This window comes from Meriones unguiculatus, chromosome 11, assembly GCF_030254825.1.
Source record: "Meriones unguiculatus strain TT.TT164.6M chromosome 11, Bangor_MerUng_6.1, whole genome shotgun sequence".
Classification (NCBI taxonomy): Eukaryota; Metazoa; Chordata; class Mammalia; order Rodentia; family Muridae; genus Meriones; species Meriones unguiculatus.
Window position 1 is genome coordinate 25,254,652 of NC_083359.1, and position 20,798 is coordinate 25,275,449.

The 20,798-nt window shown below is 48.7% G+C and overlaps 1 protein-coding gene across 6 annotated transcripts in view; it reads right to left on the minus strand.

Annotated features, from left to right (window-relative positions):
• Ebf1 (EBF transcription factor 1) overlaps positions 1-13,331 on the minus strand; it is a 394,413-nt gene extending 381,082 nt beyond the window's left edge. For 3 of the 6 annotated variants that reach the window (XM_060363813.1, XM_060363812.1, XM_021636691.2), the window contains exons 1-4: positions 8,282-9,458; positions 5,963-6,119; positions 5,334-5,397; positions 4,617-4,672 (exon numbers count right to left, since the gene is read on the minus strand). In XM_060363813.1, the coding sequence (XP_060219796.1) occupies positions 4,617-4,672; positions 5,334-5,397; positions 5,963-6,119; positions 8,282-8,415 (411 nt within the window). In that variant the 5' untranslated portion in view covers positions 8,416-9,458. Of the gene's footprint in view, positions 1-4,616; positions 4,673-5,333; positions 5,398-5,962; positions 6,120-7,289; positions 7,373-8,281; positions 9,459-13,268 lie in introns of those variants that run through there. The other 3 variants (XM_060363815.1, XM_021636692.2, XM_060363816.1) reach the window with 3 other exon arrangements.
• Positions 13,332-20,798: the final 7,467 nt, after the last annotated feature.

Sequence of the window (20,798 nt, forward strand, 5' to 3'; positions counted from 1 at the left end):
TGATTCCACTAGTTTTGAGTCTAAATGCACGTCTGTTTTAATTCCTCGGTAAGACCAAATCTTCCCTGCTCCAAAACCTATGTCAACAATTCTCGCACGTTCATGTCCAAACAGTCTTCATCCCCAGCAAGACACACACAGATAACAGGCTGTCTGTGCAGCCATATGAGTTCGATAAATGCATCCTGACTAATATGTTCGTTTTTAATGCTGTTCAAACATTCACATGGAAACAGCTCTAGCGTAAATATCCCCGAACAAATGGCTGTATATTATCCAGGAGGGAGCAGTTGGGCCGCCAGACTGGGGAAGTAGTAGGCCATCTGGCTCCGGCAAGCTCTCCAAAACCATCAGCTTTGTTTTCACCCCCAGACTCCAAACAACACATTTTCCACTGTGATGAGTTTACATTTTCCCAAACACAGGTCCTGATCATGCATAAAAATTCCAAACTTCTTCATTCCTCTATGTGCAAGGAAATTTAAATCACCTGCGTTTTCTGACATGTTACCAAAGGAGACAGAAAGCTGTTGAAATATAGCCCCTGACATAAACCTGCTCTGTCCTTTCTTGTTTGTTTCTCTGGATATATGAAAGAGCCTCTTTGCTGGCCTGGTTAATTCCTGAGGAACTTATAGATATGCCAAAATTTTAAAGGAAAAAAAAAAAAAAAAAAGAGGTGTTTATCTACCAATGGACTGAGAGAGTAGTTAATCAAACCTGTGTAGCCGTGGGACAATATAATGAAACAATCAATGGAAGGAATATAAAGTTGAATCAACAACTTTAAGTGCTGGAAACATCAAAACAAATATATAAGGAAATCTCACTAGCAAACAACTCATTCACTGTACCCGTACTCCCTTTGTGTCCACCCTGTTCTACAGCTCCCTCTCCACACAGCTCATCTTTAAACCTATACATACAAACATTATGTGACTTCTGTTTGCCTTTCTCAAAAATAAATAAATAAAAACAAGGGGGGAAAAACCTTTACTTTGAGAGCAGGGAACACGAGACTGGGTTTCCTTTCTTCATTAAATATCACTTGAAAACTCACTCTTTGCGTGAACTGGTAGAAGAGATGAGCTAATTTTGTGTTTATTAACTACTTAAGGATAAATAACTCACTGAAGAAACCACAGAACACAGTCATATCTCAAATGACACATGAAAATCCAAAGTGAGGCAGGTTAAGTAAGCCGCAGGCCTCCCCAACTGGGCCCAAGAGAGCTTCTACAGTTGACACTGTTTGTGGGTGCATTCGCCATGAACTTCTGAATCCTAAAGGCTTTTGCATGCTCACTAATAGAATACCAAAAACAGCAGTGACACAAAAACAATCTATTTTTAGGCCAGCTAAACTTGGTTTCGAACAACCCTTCCCAAAAGCAAGCCATTTCTTTTCTAGTTAAACAGGTTTTGGGGTTTTTTTTTGTTGTTGTTGTTTTGTTCTCAAGTTCTGTATGTTATACCCTATGTTTTACAAAGCAGGCATGAGGAGAAGGGACCTCAGGGCCTTACACACTCATTCCTAATGAGGTTCCATCATTCCTGGTAGGGTTCAAAATTAGGAATCATTCCTCAAAATAGTCTAATGAGACACTTTAGGAAGCTGTGAAACACTGTGTCATACTCATACATCTTGGTTGATTGAGTACATTTCTGTCTCAGTCGCCGCTGTGTGCACTCAAAATGAGGAACAACCTATGCAACTGAAGCACGTACAGCTACTTGTGCGCGTCACTGGCTGAGGATCCCATCCGAAGGTTAACCCCAGCGTGTGAGTCAAGGATATGACATCACACGCACACAGGCAAAGCGCTAATATTAAAAGGGGTAGGGTCACCCAATGACGGGGGGGGGGGGGGTGTGGGGAGAAGATTCCACAGCTGACAGGTATTCCCTCCAGCAGCTCTGGCGTCCTTAGGACACATCACACTGCCAGTTCGTATTCGGCTCCACACTCTGAATTTTGAAGTCTGGAATGCATCAGGAAGCATTTCACGGGGGGGGGGGGGGGGGGGGGGCAATGTTACCACTTTGTCAGCCTCTGTCGCTGTTAAAGAGGCCCCTGCATATCCACACTTTTAGAAACTTTGAATCACACTGAGCATTTAGTTACCATAGGACAATCTCAAACTACAGGACGATCCACTGTTTTATCCCTGAAGCTGAATATGAACATGATTCTGTAGCTAAGAAAATAAGGCTCTGGTATTTCTATCTTTTTTTTTTTTTGGAAGTGTATGATGTTTACTGAGTACATAGAAGGTAACCTATTTTCAAAACACTTGCAGCATGTAATTAAAGAACAAGCAACTGGATAATGAGCATGGATTGTCATTTAAAGTGAAAGTTATAGAAAGGGTAGTTACTCAATCATTAGGAAAGCAAATGGACACATTTTAAAATGTCTTTTGGCTTGATACGTTTGTACTAACTTAGATAATGATTAAACCTTTTTTTCCCCAGGTTGCTTCTGACTAGAACATACAACTATATGAGTTTATAATTTAAACTTTCAGTATTATATGGCAAATGACTTTCTTATACCTGTTTTTTTTTTTTTGTTTTGTTTTGTTTTGTTTTAATGAACCTTTTTCCCTCTCTCCCTCCCCACAGAATTTGTGATGCTATGAAATGGGAAAAGACACCTTCAGCTGTAGACGTTTTTAAAGTTATGGTCCTGTTAGTAAAATCTTTGATGTATTGCTTTATGTTTTTAAAACTTCTTTCACTGTTATTGTATGAGAAAGTGTGTTGTCAAAATCAATTTTTGATAGTACTATTTATTTAGGGCGTTTGGAATTAAAGTTTTAGGGGAGGTTAAATCAGATAGAAACAACCCTGCAAACATAGCCTAATTCTATGTTCCCTGGAGCACTGCTTCACAGTGTGGCCAAGAGTTTCCTGGTCAGTGTTACATAAACACATTGGCTTTATACAGTTGTCTGTATGGATGCCTTTTATCTTAAAAAGTAAGACCTAACAAGCACACGTGGAGTATGGGTTAGAGTTCATTCTTTTCCCTCTGGCCCCCCTGTTTCCGCTTCTCTCTGATGAGAAGGGCAAGAAAGGATATCCATCATACCAAAATCTATTTTTAAAAAATTAAAATAACACCTAATATATTTTGACATCATAAAACATTAAAGTTACTAAAATCAAGTTTTTGTGTGTGTTTCTGCTCAACAGGGAAAAAATTAAAAATTCAGTCTCCAGAGGAAAGAGAATTATATTATGCAGCAATCAAATGAACTCAACAAAGTAACTATGATTAAAACAATAAATGGGAATTTACTTTGCGCTGTCAACCAAGAAATCAACACAGGCTTCCAGAGAGGAAAATACTTAACGGGAAATAACATGGCATCAATTTCTTGAGATAACTTATCACTAAAAAATATACTTCATAGCCATAAGTTCACATATTTTTACTTGAGTCACAATAAATATGAACATGATAGTGGACATAAGCTGTTATTAAATGCTTCTTGCTAAGATTTCAAAGTCCAAACAGCTTATTAATGTGTGTTTTGCACATCACAACCAGGCAGATCGAAAGCTATTTTCAGTTGTGCATGAGTACCCTAATTCCAAACTTTCTGAACCAGTGAAGGAACAGCACCACTCCCTGTTTTAAAAGGAATATTCAAAAATGACAATTAAGTAAACACATTTTAACCCTGGTCTTACATTGCTGTACAGTAGATAACTTTTCCTTTTGTTTTAAATTCTTTCCTCCTCTCAACAAAGCTGTCTCTTTTTTCTTGTTATTTCAACTAACTAACCAGCTACTTCATTCTGAAACTATACTTTTTCTTCAAATTGGGGAGGGGCAGTTTAAAAAAAAAAACTCCTGAGCCTCATTAAAATGTCAAGCCTCACTTCTAACTCGGCTCATAATTGTATCTTTTAAAACATAACTCAACCTTAATGTATACTGCCTGACACTGTGTGTTGGCAAGCTCAAGAAAACGCCGTCTGTGTACCTTTAAGACTGAAAGCTCTTGCTGTCTGGCTCCCAGCCAAACTTGGAGGCCAAAGCAGGAGGGTTTTTGCAAAATGCAATTGTAGACTCCCACTTCCAACACTACCTACCAATACCTTCACCTTTGAGAAACAAAAATCTGTGGAAAGTTCATTTGCAAACTCTACCAGCTCTACTCCCTCCTGGAGAAAGCAGCATTTCCTCCTACTCCACAGTTCCTCAGGCCTGGAGCCTGGGGAGGCCTATCTAGTTTGTATTTCAGAAGTTCAGTCCATACTGCCTCCCAGGGAAGGGGAATAAGGGTTCCTGTCTCTAGGGCTCCTCTCTCATCCCCTAGGGTTCCTTAGCCAAGACAGAGGAAGTTCAGTCCTTAGTATTTTACTCAGCACCCCATGTTTTAATCACCAGGCCTGGGTTTCCCAGCGAGGCAAAGAGCTTCCAGCAGCAAGGGAGCAGATGCCCAGGCTAGAGCAGGAAGCCTGCACTGCCATCACCTTGCCAAGAGCCACCCCGGCTTTGAGAGTTTGGATCCCGGTCATCTCAGTAGCACAGACAGCTCTTGGACTGCAGCAAACTGTGTAACCAGAGTCGTTCCCACAACGTGGAATTCTAAGAAACTTACTTGTTTTGTCATGGAGTCGATGAGGCGCACATAGAAATCCTGTTCAGTCCTTATCCCTGGGGATAGAAGGAGGGAGGAAAATTAAGAGAGATGGGATAAGCCCTGAAGGAGAAAAAAAAAAAAAAACCCACAATACGAATAGCAATAACAACAAACAAAACCTGCACACAGAGGGCCAAGGCCAAGGGGAACTCCTGCTGTCCTGAAAAGAGAGAGCCAGGACTTTCCTTCCCAGAATTCAGAAAGGATCTGTGGGCCTAATTCCAATGCCCACCCCCCAGAAACCAGCCTCCTCCAAACGCTGGAGCTAGAAATGAGGTGGGGACCCCTGTAACCTGGCCACTCTCCCTCCCCAGGCTAAAGTCCCCCTGCAGTCGCCTGGATACACCAGGATCACCTCCACTCCTAGCCACCCCCAGGAGCCAAGCGACCTGTAATTTGGGCCGAGCAAAACAGGCCTCGAGGAGAAGGGTAGAAAGAAGCCCTGTGGTCTAGTCAGGGCCAAATGATCTCTGGTCAGCCCTGGGCTGACCAAGCTGCCCTCCGCCTCCTCAGGTGAGAAACTTCCTAGGATGAAATTTCTGAGAGGCCTGTTCACCTGGCGGGTGGCTGATGACTGAGCTTCGCTGGGGGGCTTTCGTCCACCTGGAGCTCCGTGAGCCCCCTGCCCTGACCCGGAGCCCCAGGGTGCTGGCACCGACCCGACAGGAGCCTCACCATTGCTGTAGAGGAGCTGGAGCCGGTAGTGGATCCCATTATTGGTCTTTTCGCTGTTGGCTTCCTGGTTTGCAGCAGGGCCCAAAGACACAAAAGGCGAGGGGAGAGGTCTTAGTGAGCGAGAGCACTAACTTGAAGGCAACTTTTCCCAAAGGGGACACCCCAACACACACAGCCGGCCTAGCCAGCCTCGATGGCCACAGAAATTGTGGCAAACTGTTCAATCCTTTCCCCTCGTTCCAAACTGCTGCTCCCTCTCTCCCATTCTGGAGAATTCCGTGAGGGGCACGTGGGGGGGACTCTTCCCAGGGCCTGGGGACTGCAGCCTGGGCCATCTGAGGCAGGCAATGAGTGAACCCTGAACCGGTACTTCAGGGCCAGCACACCCCAGGCTCCCAAGGCTAGACTGAGGTCGGGTTCGTTTTGCCTGGACTCTCTCCAGTTCTGGGGGCTCCATGCTAACTTTCTGGAGCACGATCTCGGGTCCCAGGAGCCTGGATTCGCCCAGGACGGGAAGTGGCTGGGGTGTGGGGAGAGCTTTGCACACGCGCTGAGGGGGGGGGGGGTGGCTTCTGGGGTGCCTGGGCCTGCTCCGGCTGGCTGCCGGGAACCGCGCTGCGCCCACTTACTTTTTCCTTCTCCACGAAGCCCACAAAGGCCGTCCTCTCGATCTCCACGGGCTGGCCCTGTCTGTCGTAGAGGGCCAGGACGAAGTGGAAGAAGTTGGATTTCCGCAGATTAGAAGGCGGCTGCTTCTCAAAGTGAGCCCGGGCCAGACCCACCCCACTACGACCAAAGACGCACAGTTAGAGGGCTAAGCCAGACCTCGTCCCGCTCCCCGCTACGGTCACCCCGGATACCCGAGCGAACCACCCCCCTCTCCCCAACACCCACCTCCTCTGCTCCCAAAACATCCCCTGGGCGCCTTCCATGACCCGTCAGGAGCCCGAGCGCGGCGGACGGACCGCACGCATGCCACTCGGGTTCCCCAGAACTCAAGAGGTGTGAAAGTTTTGTTTGGGTTCGGGGCGGGAGACGGAACGCTACGGCCTCTGCCCCACTGGAAGCGCGCCGCGTGGAGAGGAAACGTGACCGTGGGTGAGGCGAAAGGGGGTTAGCAAGTGCGCAGTTGACGGACTTCGAAGGATGGGGCCGCGGGAATGGGCTCCCACTGCGCCGCCAAACCTCGCCAGTCTGCGGGCAGGTGGAAATGGATGGAGGCGCGTTGGGCTGCTGGCTGCGGCAGCCAACCTCCAGGAAAGCTCCCCAGCCTCGGCCAGCTGCGGGGACCCGGGCCTCAGCACGCTAATTTTCTATGCAAACACAAGCCAGGGGAGAAAGGTCCCAGATTGGGACTCCGAGGCTATTAGAGATGATCGATCGCCATGGGAAAAGGAACCGGGGTGTGCTCTGTTTTATTGTTGTACGTGGTTGTTGTTTGGGCTTGTTTTGTTTTTGTTTTTTTAAATAAAAGACCTGTCTTGACAAAGTTTTTGCCATTCTGAGAAATGAGAAATCATCCTCACGCATTCCAAAAAAAAAAAAAAAAAAGCCAAAGGGCCAGGACTGCTGGCTGAGGAGACCGGCCGGGGACTGGAGACTGGAGAACCGGGGGCACCGCACTGACAGCCCAAACTGCCGGACGCTATCAGGCAAAACACACACACACACACACACACACACACACACACACACACAAACACACACTTTCGCTTCCAGCCTACTTACCCAATTCACTCTCACTACCAACCACTCCCAACCCTGTGCTCAGCGGCTATGGAAAGCGAACGGGGGACAGTTGTCTCTTGTCCTCCTCCCCCCCCAAAAAAAACTGGGATAATGTAATTACTCCCCCCTTCTCCTTCTGCACCCTCCAGTGTAATGGGGCCTGGGGCCACCAAGTTTTCCATTTCTCCTAAGCCCAGCTAGTGGCCAGGAGTAGAAAGGGTAGGGTACCGTTTCTCACTTGGGACCAGGAGCCCCTGGACAGGACACTGGGTGTGTCCAGGGAAGTTCCTCAAGTTGGCCCCCAAGGGCATGGCCTCCACGCCACTCAGTGCAGAATCTGGAGAGTAGGAGAGGGACTGGAGGAGGCCAAGGTGACAGGGAACGAGGAAGGCTTTTAGGAAAGGTGAGAATTAAAGTTGGGAATTGCTGTCCTACAGGCGGACTGAGAAAAAAAAAAAAAAAAAAACTGAAGGGAATAGAGAGGGAGAGAGTAGAGAACCCGATAGGGGAAAGAAGGGAAGACTCCGAAGAGAAATAAGGAGAGAAAACAGGAGAGGCAGCCAGGTGAGAAAAGAAAAAAAGAGAAGGGTAAGCTGAGAAAGAAGGAAAGAAAAAAAAAAGAGTGGGAAGGCAGGGGTGTAAGAAGGAAAGGGAAGAACAAGAAAAAAATTAAAGAAGGTAGAAGAAGGAAAGGAAAGGTAGGGAGAAAGGAAAGAAACGTGAAACGGAAGGGAAAGAAGGACGAAGGAGAGAGAAGAAATTTAAGTAAGAAAAAGGAAGGGGGAAGAAGATAAAAAGAGAGAGGAAAGATAAATAAGGGGGAAAGGAAGAGAAGGAAAGGGTAAGAAAGAGAAATATATGTATATAAATACATATAACCATCCAGAAAAGAAAACAGGCGTCAGGAAAGCTCAGCTATCCAACTCGGTGCCGCGGAGACGCCGCTTCTGGGTTAGAACAAACTGAAAACAGCCGCGGACGAGGCTGCGGAAAGTGCCGGCAGAGCTCGGGCTCGGCTCCCTCCGGCGTCTCGCGGCGCTCCGGCCGCCCGCGGCGAAGAGTGCGGCGCCGCCGGGGAAGCGCGGAGCCCGGGCGGCGAGCCCAGCGCGGCGGCGGACGCACCGGCGTGGCCCGGCCCCGGGGAGCCGCGCCGCCGCCTCCCTCCGGGCTCCCCCGCCGGCCGGCGGCCTCTCCGCCACGGTCCCCCCAGCGGTACCCACCTCTGCGCCGCTGTGTTGGCGTCCAGCACCCCAGCGCCCTGCATCCACGTCCTCACCGCGTTCATGCCGCTGCCCAGCGGCTCTTCCTTCATACTGCTTCCACTCCGTTGGATGCTTTCCTGGATCCCAAACATGAAAACAACCTTTTCTTGTGGAAAATCTCCTCCCCTTTGAAAATATTAAAAAAAAAAAAAAAAAAAGAAGAAGAAGAAAAAAAAAAAACCACGCCAACCACAGATTTTTTTTTTTGAGTCGGACGAAACTCGCACTACATCAAGGCGGGCTGAAAAACAAAATCCTTAAAAATGTAAACCTTCGCTCAAAACTGAGCGATAACAAGAGGGGGGGGAGGGAAAAAAAAGAAAGGGAAAATCCAACGAAAAGACCAAAATTAAGAAAAAATTGAGATGTGTGCTTGGCTGCTGGGGTTGTTTGGTTGATTGATTTTGAGTTTGGGTGCTTTTTTTTTTTTTTTTGCCTTTTTTTTTTTGCCTTTTTTTTTTGGTCTTTTTTTTTTTTTTTTTCTTTTTGTAGTAATCACAGGCCGTTGGAGAACAGGAGGGGCTGGAGTTTCCTTTTGTAGAGGTACCTTCACTTGAAGAAGCAGGAAGAAAAAAAAAAAACACCCTGATGACAATTTAAGAAACAATAGATACGACTCTCGAAGCCGGCTTGGCTACTTGAAGTGTCATTTTCCACAACCAGGCAAGTTTTTTTCTCTCTCTCTTTTCCTCCTCCTCTCTCAACCAAAGATGTTTCTTTCCTTTCCGTGCGTGTAGCTGAGGACGCTGGTTGCTGTAGACAGATACACCGGAGAGGGTGGGGGGAAGGGGAGAGAGAGGGAAAGAGGAAGGGGGGGGGAGGGAAAGAGATAGAAAAAGAGAGGAGAGGGAGAAAGAGAGGGGTGGACCCTGCAGGATGGAGATTCTGTTTTCTCCTTGCTAAAATAGAAGTGATTTGCAGGCTCTCCCTGTGGAATCCAGTTTGACTCTCCCCAGAGCTAAACACAGGCACACTAACCCCAAAGGGAAGGAGGCGGAGCCCTCGCTGCCTGGCCACGCCCCTTCTTTGCATAACGTCATTCTTCCGCCTTACCGCAACCAATCGCAGCTCCCGAGCTGACTTGTTCGCAGAGCCGGGAACACTCCCTCATTAACATCCTTCTCCGGGAGGCGCAGGGGAGCCGCCAAAGTTCCCGGCAAAGTGGCAAACGAGGGAGCACCGAGCGCCGGTGTCTAGACTGGGAAGGAGCGGGGCCGTGAGGAACAAGGCAGGGGGCAGAGGGAGAGAGAGGAGGGATCCTTCCCGGGAGTCTTGGCCGAGGGGGTCTGCCCCGCCGCGGTCCCTAAGCGTCCCCTCTGCGCCTTGAGCACGGTGGAGGCGTACGGACTGCGTCCTCTCCCTGAGCAGACGCCTAGTCCCTTGTTCCGCTGTCTTGGGACTTCGGGGCCAAAAGTGGAGGAAAAAAAGGACTGAACGGGCAGAAAAGGCAGGATGCGCATCCCGAGTGCCCAGTTCTTCGCTCGGAAGCAAGGGTGGCGAAATGAAATTTGTGTGCGCCAGATGGAGACTTGAGGACCCGCGGAAGGACACTGTCTCCGTGTCAGGAGCGGTCGAGGAGCCTCAAGCCCAACAAACGAGACTTTAGTAGATCACCAGGGAGTGGGTGATCCAGACTCTGTCCTCAGCCGGCCTCTGAAATGACGCTGGTTCTGGTGCTGCTCCAGAAGCGGTTACTGTTGGGCACTGTTCGTACTCGCTCACTTCTCTCCAGTAGGCCCCGAGATGTGCGAATGGTAGAATGAATGGGTCGCTGGGGCTGTGCCAGGGTGCAACTCTAAACCTCCTCGGGTTCGATTCCCAACCCCCTCTCCTGCTCCACAAAGTAGTTTTATTTTTCCTTACCAAAGCAGCAAGGATATTTGCTTCTCTGATTAGTTGGTTATTTGGCACACAGAGTTCTTTACGTTAAAGGGGAAGGGGGGGGTTGAGCCAACTTCAGTCACAATCATAGGGAGAGGAACTGGGGAAACAGAGAGAGAGATGGGAGGGAGGGAAAGGAAAAAAGGAGGAAGTGGAGAAGGCAGAGGAATATAAGGGGAGGAAAGAAAGAAGAAGAGGAAGAAGAAGAGGGTAACTGGTCTTCCACCTCAGGCTTGTTGGCCCTTGTGTTGTGGGTGGGGAAAAAAAAATAAGTAGAGGGTTATGGGTAATACACCCACCCCATCATATTATTAAAGGTTGAAACCTTTAATAAGCTCATGGTAAACTGCGTGGTGACCCTCAGAGAACACGCCTGGGTGCAGCCAAGGCTGCTAAGGACTCCTTAGTAAAATTCTTTGCCCAAAATCCAGGTCCCTTTCTGCTGGTCTCCCTTGGCCCTTTGATTTAGAAAATGTATTGATGTCAGTGATGGGAAAGTACAAATGTCCCAGTTGAATGAGTGGAAAAGATGAGCAAGGGTTATGCTTTGTAGGTCTGTCTGAGGAGGAAAGCTGGAGCCCTTTCCTGATGAAAGAGTGAGCCTGTTCCAGGCCTGCAGGTGAACGGTGAACGCACAGCCACTGTCTTTAAACACAGCTTTATCTAATGTCTAGCTCTCAGACTGTTTATCTGGACCACACATGTGCTGGGACATTTCTTTCTGGTACCATAATTAATGCCATCTCCTCCAAGCCATCTCTGCAGTGATCAGCTGCTTTATCAGCATCCCCTTAGCATAGGCCAGAGTTTCTGGAACCCAGTAGGTGCTGGACGTGCAAGTGTATAAGGATGAGAGGAGCTGTGTGCTTGCAGACACTCAGACCTTCCCCGTTGAAGCTGGGCCCATTAAACTTTTTCCAAAGCTCCAAACTTTTGCCAAGGCCCCAGGTCCAGGGTCCTCTTAACCTAATGAGTCCACAGAACCAGTCCCTCCCCTAAGTTCAGAGGGGATCCTTCAAGGGAAAGGCACCAGGAAGCAGCTACCACCTTCCCACAACGTGTCCCAGGAAGTCCTAGCTTAAGACTCAGGCCTCCCTCTCCTTAACTGCTTGAGCAATCAGACCAAAGCATTTAAAGGTATATGTAACAGGGTAGATGTCCCAGGGATGAGGAGCACACAGTCAAGAAAAGATCATTGCCGGGAAAAGGAGGGTTGCGATTAGCAAGAGTCACAGAAAACATGGACTTCTGGCATCATCTACAAAGGACCCCACTGTCAATAAGAACACAAAACCCACTATCCCCCAAAGAAAAACTGGCCCAGAGGACGATCTTTAGCAGCTCAGTTTTCCAGAAACTAAACACAAAGGAAGCAATTTTCACATCCATCCACCAAGCCAGAGAAGAAGAAGAATGCAAAGAGAGGAAGGCAAGGGTCTTTGGCCAGCACTAGTTTCCTTTGGCAGGACAGGCAGCCGGTGCCCCGCCTAGGATGGTGGGCATACTTTACTTTCATTACTGCAGAGTCTGTTTGTGGGTTTTCATCCGGGTGCCTTGCACTTTAAACGTGGCTGTTGCATCCAGTAATAAATGTCTAAGTACAAGGAGGCCAGGGAGAAAGTGGAAAAGAGAGAGGGTGACAGAAAACTGATAATGACACCCAGGACCACAGAGTTATTGACTGTGGTGTGTGTGTGTGTGTGTGTGTGTGTGTGTGTGTGTTTGCCCTCACAGGAGGGCGTGGCGTGCCATACTGTTAACCGGTCACATTCCCAGGCCCCGTTCACAACAGGATCAGAGCTTCTCTAGCACTGGAACCTAGGAATCTACATTTAAAGATATTTAGTAGTTCCTGCCTTCTCTGTCTCTGAGAGAAATAAACAAAGGGGAGTGGGAAGCGGTGAGAGAGGAAAGACTGTGTGTGAGGAGAGACACATCCGGTTTATCAGGAAGGAGCCACGCAAAGAGTATGTTTCGTCTGGAATGATGTTTCCCTGTTGAACTTGTGGCAGTTTCTTCGGCGGTCTGGGGGTCATGAACAGGCCCGCAGAGGGTACACACCCCTAGGCAAGGCTGCCCAGCTTTTGGGGTCCTTCTGTGCTGGAGGAAGTTGAGGCTAGGGCACAAGAAGTCTCCTCTCTGCCCCCCAACCCCTTGTGCGTGTCCTTCAAGCGAGTCTTCTGGCACCCAGTCCCGTCCCAAACTTGTGTAAACTCAGACTCCTTCTCCTGGGGCATATCAAATGACGCAATAGCTTCTAGGGGCCCGGATAGAAATATGCTCCCCTGTTTGCCCTTCAATAAAAAGAAAGACCCCTTGAATTCAGTGGAACTGGGGCCAGAGGGAAATGTCCCAAGAAAAGAGGGGATGGCTTTTGCTTGTCTGCCCCCAGGAGGCCAGGCTTGGGACTTGTCTGCGGCTTCAACTTTCCTCTTCTTGAGGACACCCCACCCCCGGGGGCCAACAGTCGGGGGAAATACCCCCTCACCTTTCTTAGCTTCCTTGCCAGAGGCAGCTGTGACCCCAGTGGGAGGACGGGCTCTTCATTCAGTGCTAGTAGGAACTGCAAGCGGGGAAAACAAGCGGAAAAAGCGCGCCAAGGCTCAAAGGCTTTCTGCGTGCTGCGCGCCCCTGGGGAGCTACGGGGCCCCTAGGCGTCTGAGATGCGTGTGACAGGGACAGACCGAAGCCAGAGCCGTTTCAGGGGAACCTGGCAGAGCTCGTGGCGACCTTGAGATCTGGGGAAGCCGGGCGCAGCCGGGCAAGGGCGGCGGAAAGACATCCAGGACGCGTGGGGCGGGAGCTACCAAGGACCGGGGCCCGCACGCCCACCGAAGCCTGCTGTGTCCCCCGGGTGGCAGCCACCCACGGCCACGGGGAGCGTGGGAGCCGCGGGCCAGAGCACCACCGGAAATCCGGGCTCTGCTCCGGGCTGGCCGACCTGGTGCTCCGGAAAAGTCCCCCTTCGGCTCACCCAGCCCCCCCGCCCCCCGTCGCCGCTGGGATAGCCCACCTCTCCCCGGAACCAACTAGAACACCGAAGGAGAGGGTGGGAGCCACTCACGGGAGGTGTAGGCCAAATCAACCGTCTCTCGGGCTCTTTCGTATCAAGGACTGCAGTCCACCTGGTGAGGACCAGGACCTGCCCGGGTCCACGCAACTGGCCCCTCTGAGAAGGAGCTGAGGCCTCTCGTGGGTCCTCCCCCCACCCCACCCCCAGGATCGTCCCAGACAATAAATAGATCGGGTTTGCTGCTGGGCTTAGCGGGCGTGAAATGACTCAATTTCCACTACAGCCCACTCCCATTGCACGGGCGAAGAGACTGAGTTTGGGCGAGAAGCGGATAAAGCCCGTCACGCCTCTGATTAAGTTACCAGGTCACTGTCACCAGGCCCGGGGCCTGGGATCCAAACACCCACCAGGCAGAAGCCTCGACGGTGTACCCACTGCCACCCGAACTCGCGGCCACAATGGGTCCTGGTTGCACATAGCGGGGTGGGGAGGGGGAGGTTGGGCACAGGCCGCTGCGAGAGGGCAACCGGCACAAGAGCTTCAGAAGAGAGAAGAGTTGCGGGGGCTTGGGGGGGGGCAATCCTAACGAATATTGAAAACCACGTTTGCGCTAGAATGTAAGTGGGTCCTTCTCTCCCGGCCCTGCCCAGACACGGCTTCCCCAGGGGACGCGCCAGCGCCAGCCCCAGCTGTGTCACCTCGTCTCTCCCAGTCCCGGGTGAGATCTAGGCTCTGGAAAGCTTGCCTGAAGAAAACACGCTCAAGTGCAGGACCTGGCCGCGATGTCCTACACGCGAGATGCACATTACAGGACAGAAGTCTGGATGGTTTTAATGGGGGGGGGGGGCAGGCGTGGGGCGGGGAATGATTCCGTCCTGGCCTCAGCACCGGGTAGCTAAAACCCCAGGTAATTCTGAGTTGGAAGGAAACGGCTGGTGGAGTTCCAGAAAAAAAAAAAAAAAAAAAAAAGACCTCTAGTCTGGTTCTGCCCCTGGATGAAGGCCGGCCAGTGCCCCACCTTGAGGATTCTGCCCGTCTGCTGAAGAGACAGGAGACAGCTTTCTCCACCCGCGGGGGGGTCCGAGGGTGTGAGAAGGGAGCGAGCTCTCCCCAGCAGTTTATCGGTTAACGTTGCTCACGTTTTAAAGCACACACATTTGGGGTGGAATTTAAAAAAAGGGGGGGGGGGAACATTTCAGAGAGAGACAGGCCTGATGGGAAGCTGGCGGTGGGCTCAAGACGGCCAAGGGACAAAAAGTTTGGAAGCTCCTTTCCCGGGAGGCTGTGGGTGCGGCGCCGTGCGCCTCCCGGTCCTCGGTGTCACCTGGTTTCAGACGCCCTCGGGGTGAAGGCGCACGCGGGTTTTCATCGGTGACCCGCGGTGCGCGTGGGCTCGCACAGCGCTCGCGGGCGTTGAGGAGGTACCGGGCTCTCGGTGCGTGGGTGTCACGCGGAGACCTGTCTCACGTGAGAGTGGCGCGAGCGAGCGAGTCCAGAAGAACTTGCACGCGGAGCAAGATCAGCCCGCGCTCGCGGGGGTCTCGTGCGCGCACCCGTGTGAGCTAAATGCGGCGAGGACATCCTTAAAAAAAAAAAGTCTAAGTCCGGATAGGGGAGAGGAGCGGGCTAGGTGGAAACTGAGGTGTCAAAGGCAGCGGTGAGACTGGGGGGTGGGGGGCGTCCCTTGACCCCTACGGTGAGAGGGAGACTGCTGGAGGAGCGCAGGGCGCGACCACAAGCCGGGGGTGAGCGCTGAGCTCAGCTCCCTGCAGACGAGGTGTAATTTCCAGCCACAAATTACGCGAACTGAGAGCGCCACGGTCCCTGCTGGACAGTTCCGCGCTCTTAATGGTTCCTGGCGGACGGTTTCTGGTTATTGATGCCGCGTCCAAAAAGAGACCGCTTCCGGGGGATTTGCTCGTGTGTTCGTTCCCTCTGTCGCTGTCGATTCGCTCGGGCTGCCACGAAGACCTAGCCAAACTTCCCAACAGGACCCTCCCCGAGATCCCCGGAGCGGATCCTCGCGGGCAGGGTACTCGAGGCCCAGAACTGTCTTGTAAGGTGGAGTCACAGCGCCACCTCGCGACCTTCTAGCTCCCTCGCGACACTGCCGCTGGAGGGGGAGAATGCAGGTCCCGGTCTATAAATTCCCGGTGCTGGTGCCCTGTTCACAGTCACCATTTCTTTGTTTGGTTAATAAGTTATTCATCCTCCTAGACACACACCTTGAACACCTCTGGACTCTGTCCACCCGCCGAACTTCCGCCTCCACAATTGCTTAAGTTAACCTTTCCCTCCAAAGCAGCCCACGGGTATCTTTCCAGGGTTTCTCCTAAGGCTCATTTCACACTGCCACAAATACAGTGTCTCTCCCATCCCGGGTTAAGGAACTCCTCAGTCATGTCGAAGATTGTTTTTCCAACATCAATCCAATCTGAGAGCTCGCTGAGGGTGTGTGACGGAGTCTCTGATACAACGTACTATGTATAAGGCTAAGACAGTCTCACTGCCATCTTCCCATCAAAGCACACGAAGAAACCGATGTTAGAGAAGGAAAAAAATGTGCCCAGCCAAAGACACCTTGCAAAGTTGAGCCCAGGTCAGTCTGTCCGATGCCAGAACACACCTTTAGCTACTGTGTCTTGCAGACTCCATCAGCTCTACAGACTCAGGCATGTGACCAGACAGGTTCAGAGTGGGCCCTCATGTTCCTGTAATCTGTTTCTCGACAGAACTGAGCCAGGAAGAGAACTGCTGTTATCCGGCACCTTGATCAACACACCGACACATGGATTGGTCACACAGCGTATTACACCTAAGGGATTCTGGTCATCCCTCCTCCACATCCTTACTCTTTTATGTTTATCCTGTGTGCATGAGTGTTTTGCCTGCATGTATGTATGTAAGTACAGCATCTCCGTGCCTCCTGCCACGGAAGGCAGATACTCGGAAACTGGAGTGATTCTCATGTGAGCGCTGAGGAGAAGCAAACCCAGGTCCTTTGTAAGAGCAGCGAGTGCTTTTAGCCAGCAAGCCATCTCTCCAGCCCCTCAACTCCCTTATTTTTAAAGGTAGAGTTACTGTAAGGGACTAATGAGAGAAGGGAATGCTATGAAGGCTGCTCAACTTATGTACTGTCCCACGCCCCAGCCAACACTTCGTCACAGCTCAGAAATGGAATTACTGATCGTCAGAAGCTAACCCGAGAAACAAAATGAACCTACCCTCCCTGCATAGAGTTTGTTGTACCTACCTATGACATTACCTCCTGGTTATATCTTCATTGCCATTTCAGACATGAATTATGTGGTGGGGCCCATACTTTATAGTGGTTTGAGTGTTTACGTTAACCCTAATACGTTAAAAAACATTTAAGGGGTGGAGAGAGGAGAGATATAACTAAACAGTAAATCAGCAGGCTTTGCTTCCTGCCCTTCCCTCCTCTGTAGACTTTTGCTAAGAAAGATTTAAAGGCAGACTGTAAACATGCTTCTTACTCTGGAAAGTACAAAGTTCTATTTAAAAAAAAACATTAGGGGAGATTTTGAGCTAGTTTGAGTTTTTTCCCCCACTCAAAAAAGAAATTGATGCAATGAACACATTTAAAAAGCCTTGAAATTAAGCAAAGTGAGTGTGTGTATGCAAATGGTTGCACCCAAGTAAGAGAAACAAATTAGGGTTGTTGGAACATAGTCCAGTTCAAACATTGCTCTAAAAGACCATATTTTAAAACTTCAGTGTCTCTTTCTGGAATGACTCATTAAGGAATTACTGCTATAATCTGGGTGAAAATGAACCTTCTAGCTTGCTCGGGTTGGAACTTCCACACTCTGGAAAGACAAATGAGGGGTATCATGTCATAGCCCTGTGCAATTTCTCCTTAGAGAACTGAGGCAGGGAAAATCCACAAGAGACAGAGATGCACTGCCCCTTCTTCTGGCCCATGATCCCTTTCTAGAAACCCCACTGTAGGCTGGATCTAGCTTAATTCATGTGTACTCCCTTCATGTGATGCTCTTGTATGAAGATGAAGAGATGTGGGGAACTTTATATGCATTGAAGTAATGTGTTGGGGTTTCCTTGCATGGCTGATGAGATTTTGTTATTCTTGACTGGGAAGTTGGCTCATACTGATACTGTGACCCACTGACTTTTTGTCAAGTTGAGATCTATTCTATTTCTTCATCCTCCTCTTCCCCATTCACTTCCCCCTCCTCTTCCTCCTGCTGTTCCTCCTCTTCCTCTTCTTCTTTCTCACCGTTGTAGTCATTAGGGGTAGTCATCAAAATTCTGGGTCTTCTTGCAGAATGCTTCCTCCAACATTTCTGGATTGTGGTATTCTGAATCCTCTGCTCATAGAGAAGCTCTGTGATTTGCCTTGGCAAAGGAAGAATTAGCAGGCATGACATGTCACTCATGGAAAGAAGCAAGGAAAGCCCCTGTGTAGCACACCAAGTTCCCTTCCCTAGCCACAGGAGCTGATGGATCCCCAAATGGCGTTTACAGGGACCTGCCACTCCATGTAAAGCTGATGTGTGGTGGAGTACTCAAAGGGGCATTTAGCACTAGCACGAGTGGAAAATTATCCTGTTGCTCTAGAGCACAGAGAATTCTTTGACCGGAGTGTATCCTAGCCTTCCTGACTAATGCACTGAGGAGAGTAACATCTTTTCCTCTTGGAGACAAGAAAAGACTCCCTTGAGTGAAAAAAAAAAAAAATTCTCTACCTAATGAAAAGAATAATCAGCAATCTGAATGTCTTCATTTTAGTAAAGTCAGTCCTGGACTTCACAATATCATTTGGAAAACCTTGAAAAGAGGAAAAGAAATGAATTGTAGAAATCACGTAAAAAGGAACCTCAAAAAATTTAAGAAAGCCCCCACAGGGCTTTCCATGAGCATTTTTCTCACTTGGAGACACACTCTGAAGTGAGTTTGCTTAAGGTCTTACTGGAAAACACTTTCTTAGCAGTTCCACAGGGAAATAAAGAAGCATCTCTCAGGACTGTAAAGATGGGTGAGCTGTTAAGATGGCTGGCTTGCTGTTATTTCAGAGTACCAGAGCTGAACTCTCAGCACCCACTTTGTGCTGCTCACAGCCGCTGCCTGTCACTATGCCTGCAGGAGATTTGACATCCTCTTCTGGCACCAAGAGTACCTGCATGCATGTCCAGGTCTCACACAAACACACTTACATCATACATGAACAAGAGTAATAAATCTTTTTCAAAAAGAAAAGAAGCATTTCTTTCCTCATTATATTCACTTCTATAATTTCAAGTTGACAAAAATAAAACTACTTGGCCAATTAAGTCTTTAAGAAACATTATCTAGGACAAGTTAACTTTTCCAGAATTTAGTTCTTCATCCCATGCTAAGGACTAAATGTTTGTGTACAACCCACCAAATCATATGTTGAAACCTTCCCAACCTTGCCCCCATCCCAAATGCTGGCACTACCTCCCAAACAATAGCAAACACACAGCTAGAAGGTAGCCATCTGCAGGACAGGAAGAAAGTAGTGATAGGGGCTGGAGAGATGACTCAGTGGTTAAGAGCACTGCCTGTTCTTCCAAAGGAACCAGGTTCAATATCCAGCACCCATATGGCAGTTAACTGTCATGTAACTGTCTGTAACCCCAATTCTAAGGGATCTGACACCTTCACACTAATGCACATAAAATAAAGGTGTGAGAGAGAGAGGGAGAGTAGTTGTTTCACAGGGGAGGGACCAAATTGGAGATTCACAAGCCATGACTCAACAGCAAGTTCAGCTATAACCCTAGAACCATAGCAGAAACAATCTGGCACTGATCTCAAAGTCCTAAGTTTCCAACCAGTGAGAACTAAATGTCTGTTAGTTAAAGCATCTGGTCTCTGCTGTTTTGTTATAACAGTTTGTTGCAGACTGCAACATCTAGAAAAATTAAAAACAATTAGACCAGATGGTTGGATAGCACCCTTCTCTAGTAAGCTGCCATTGGAGGTGACAGCATTATCAGGAATGACACCTACAGGGAAATCTCTCTGCTGTGCTTCTAAAGCCAGAGCTGTTTTTTAAAGTGCTCTTTGTATTTTCTCATACTGACCCTGCATTGATGGCTTCTGGGATAAGTAAGTGTCTCTTTTCTTCAGCCTCGGATTAGCCTAAAAGCCGGGGCTGGTAGAAAACTGAAGAGGGTGGATTTGTAGCACATAAAAGGCTTTGTTAGTTTCTAGCTTCTGTACCAAATATGTTTAAAGATTATTTTCAGCTTTTCTTGAGCTAGTCATCACCTAAAGAAATTTCCAGGAAACTTTTGTGAGAAATATTGGCTATGTGAATAATGTCCTGGATAAGGCCATTGAGATTTGTTCTTCGTCTTTGGAGTGGCATGGCTGATTGCCAACAATACAGCTCCTTTCATTTAGGTAATCACTGAAAACTGGCAGAGAGTGGTTATTGCCTTGACACCTGTCAACAGGGGAAGAAGTGAGGTGAAGCTTTGCCTGTACCATGTGGCTGCTGAGCCACAGTTTGGCCCCAGCTGCATGTGAAATTAAGAAAGCTGCGAGCATCTTTACCATGGCTGGGGTTGGTGGCATATGCCTTTAAACTCAGTACGGGAAAGTCAGAGGCAGGAGCATTTCTGAGTTTAAAGGCCAGCCTGGTCTACATAATGAGTTCCAAGGCAGCCAAGGCAACATAAGGAGACTCTATCCAGAATAAAAAAGGAAGAAGGAAGGAAGGAAGGAAGGAAGGAAGGAAGGAAGGAAGGAAGGAAGGAAGGTACCAACTCTACAGAGCACTTCTGTATAGACAGATGTGTGATGTTTCTGTTGTTCTGTTGTTAAACGGACACCTGGTTTTACTCTCCTGTGTGTCCAAGAAGATGACACTGTTGTCCTTGCAATCTGATGCAGCCATCTTAACTGGATACACAACACTCAATGAGAAGACCCACAGACCACTCCTCCCATAAGCAGAGGTGGATGCTTGATTTTGGCTTCCGCTGTGATGAGCTCCTGTCCTCCAACAGAATGCAATGGGCTGAAGGTCAGCAGGTGTGGAAACCACGGAGAACCTGGGCCTGCTTGTTGATGCAGCCCACATCAGCCCACATTGTCTGCTTCCTAGTTCAAACGCAAGTCTTTCATAGGAGAAAACTACCTCTGTGGGATGGACATTTAAACTTAACCGTAGCCAGGTACCTTTTAAGAAAAATGCTGTTAATCAATTTATTCAGATGTTGCTTCTTTTTTATTTTATTATTATTATTATTATTATTATTATTATTATTATTATTATTGACAAGCAAGGTGAAGAAACAGCTTGCCTCCATCTTAGGCTTAAAAGCCATCTATCATAAAGACAAACCATTTTCATTCCTGTTTGTGATTAAACCTCTGTTTTTCAAGAATTGTGCTATACCCCACCTGTAACCTTAACTACAAATGGTTCTGTGCTGCCTCTTCCAGGAATGGCAATCCTGTCTTGGTTTCAAAAGGCTGTTTGTAACCATGTTGCAACTCCACCTTTGTTTCAAAACGTTGTATGGACACCCATGACTGTGTTATTCTGACTACCTTGTTATGGCCACA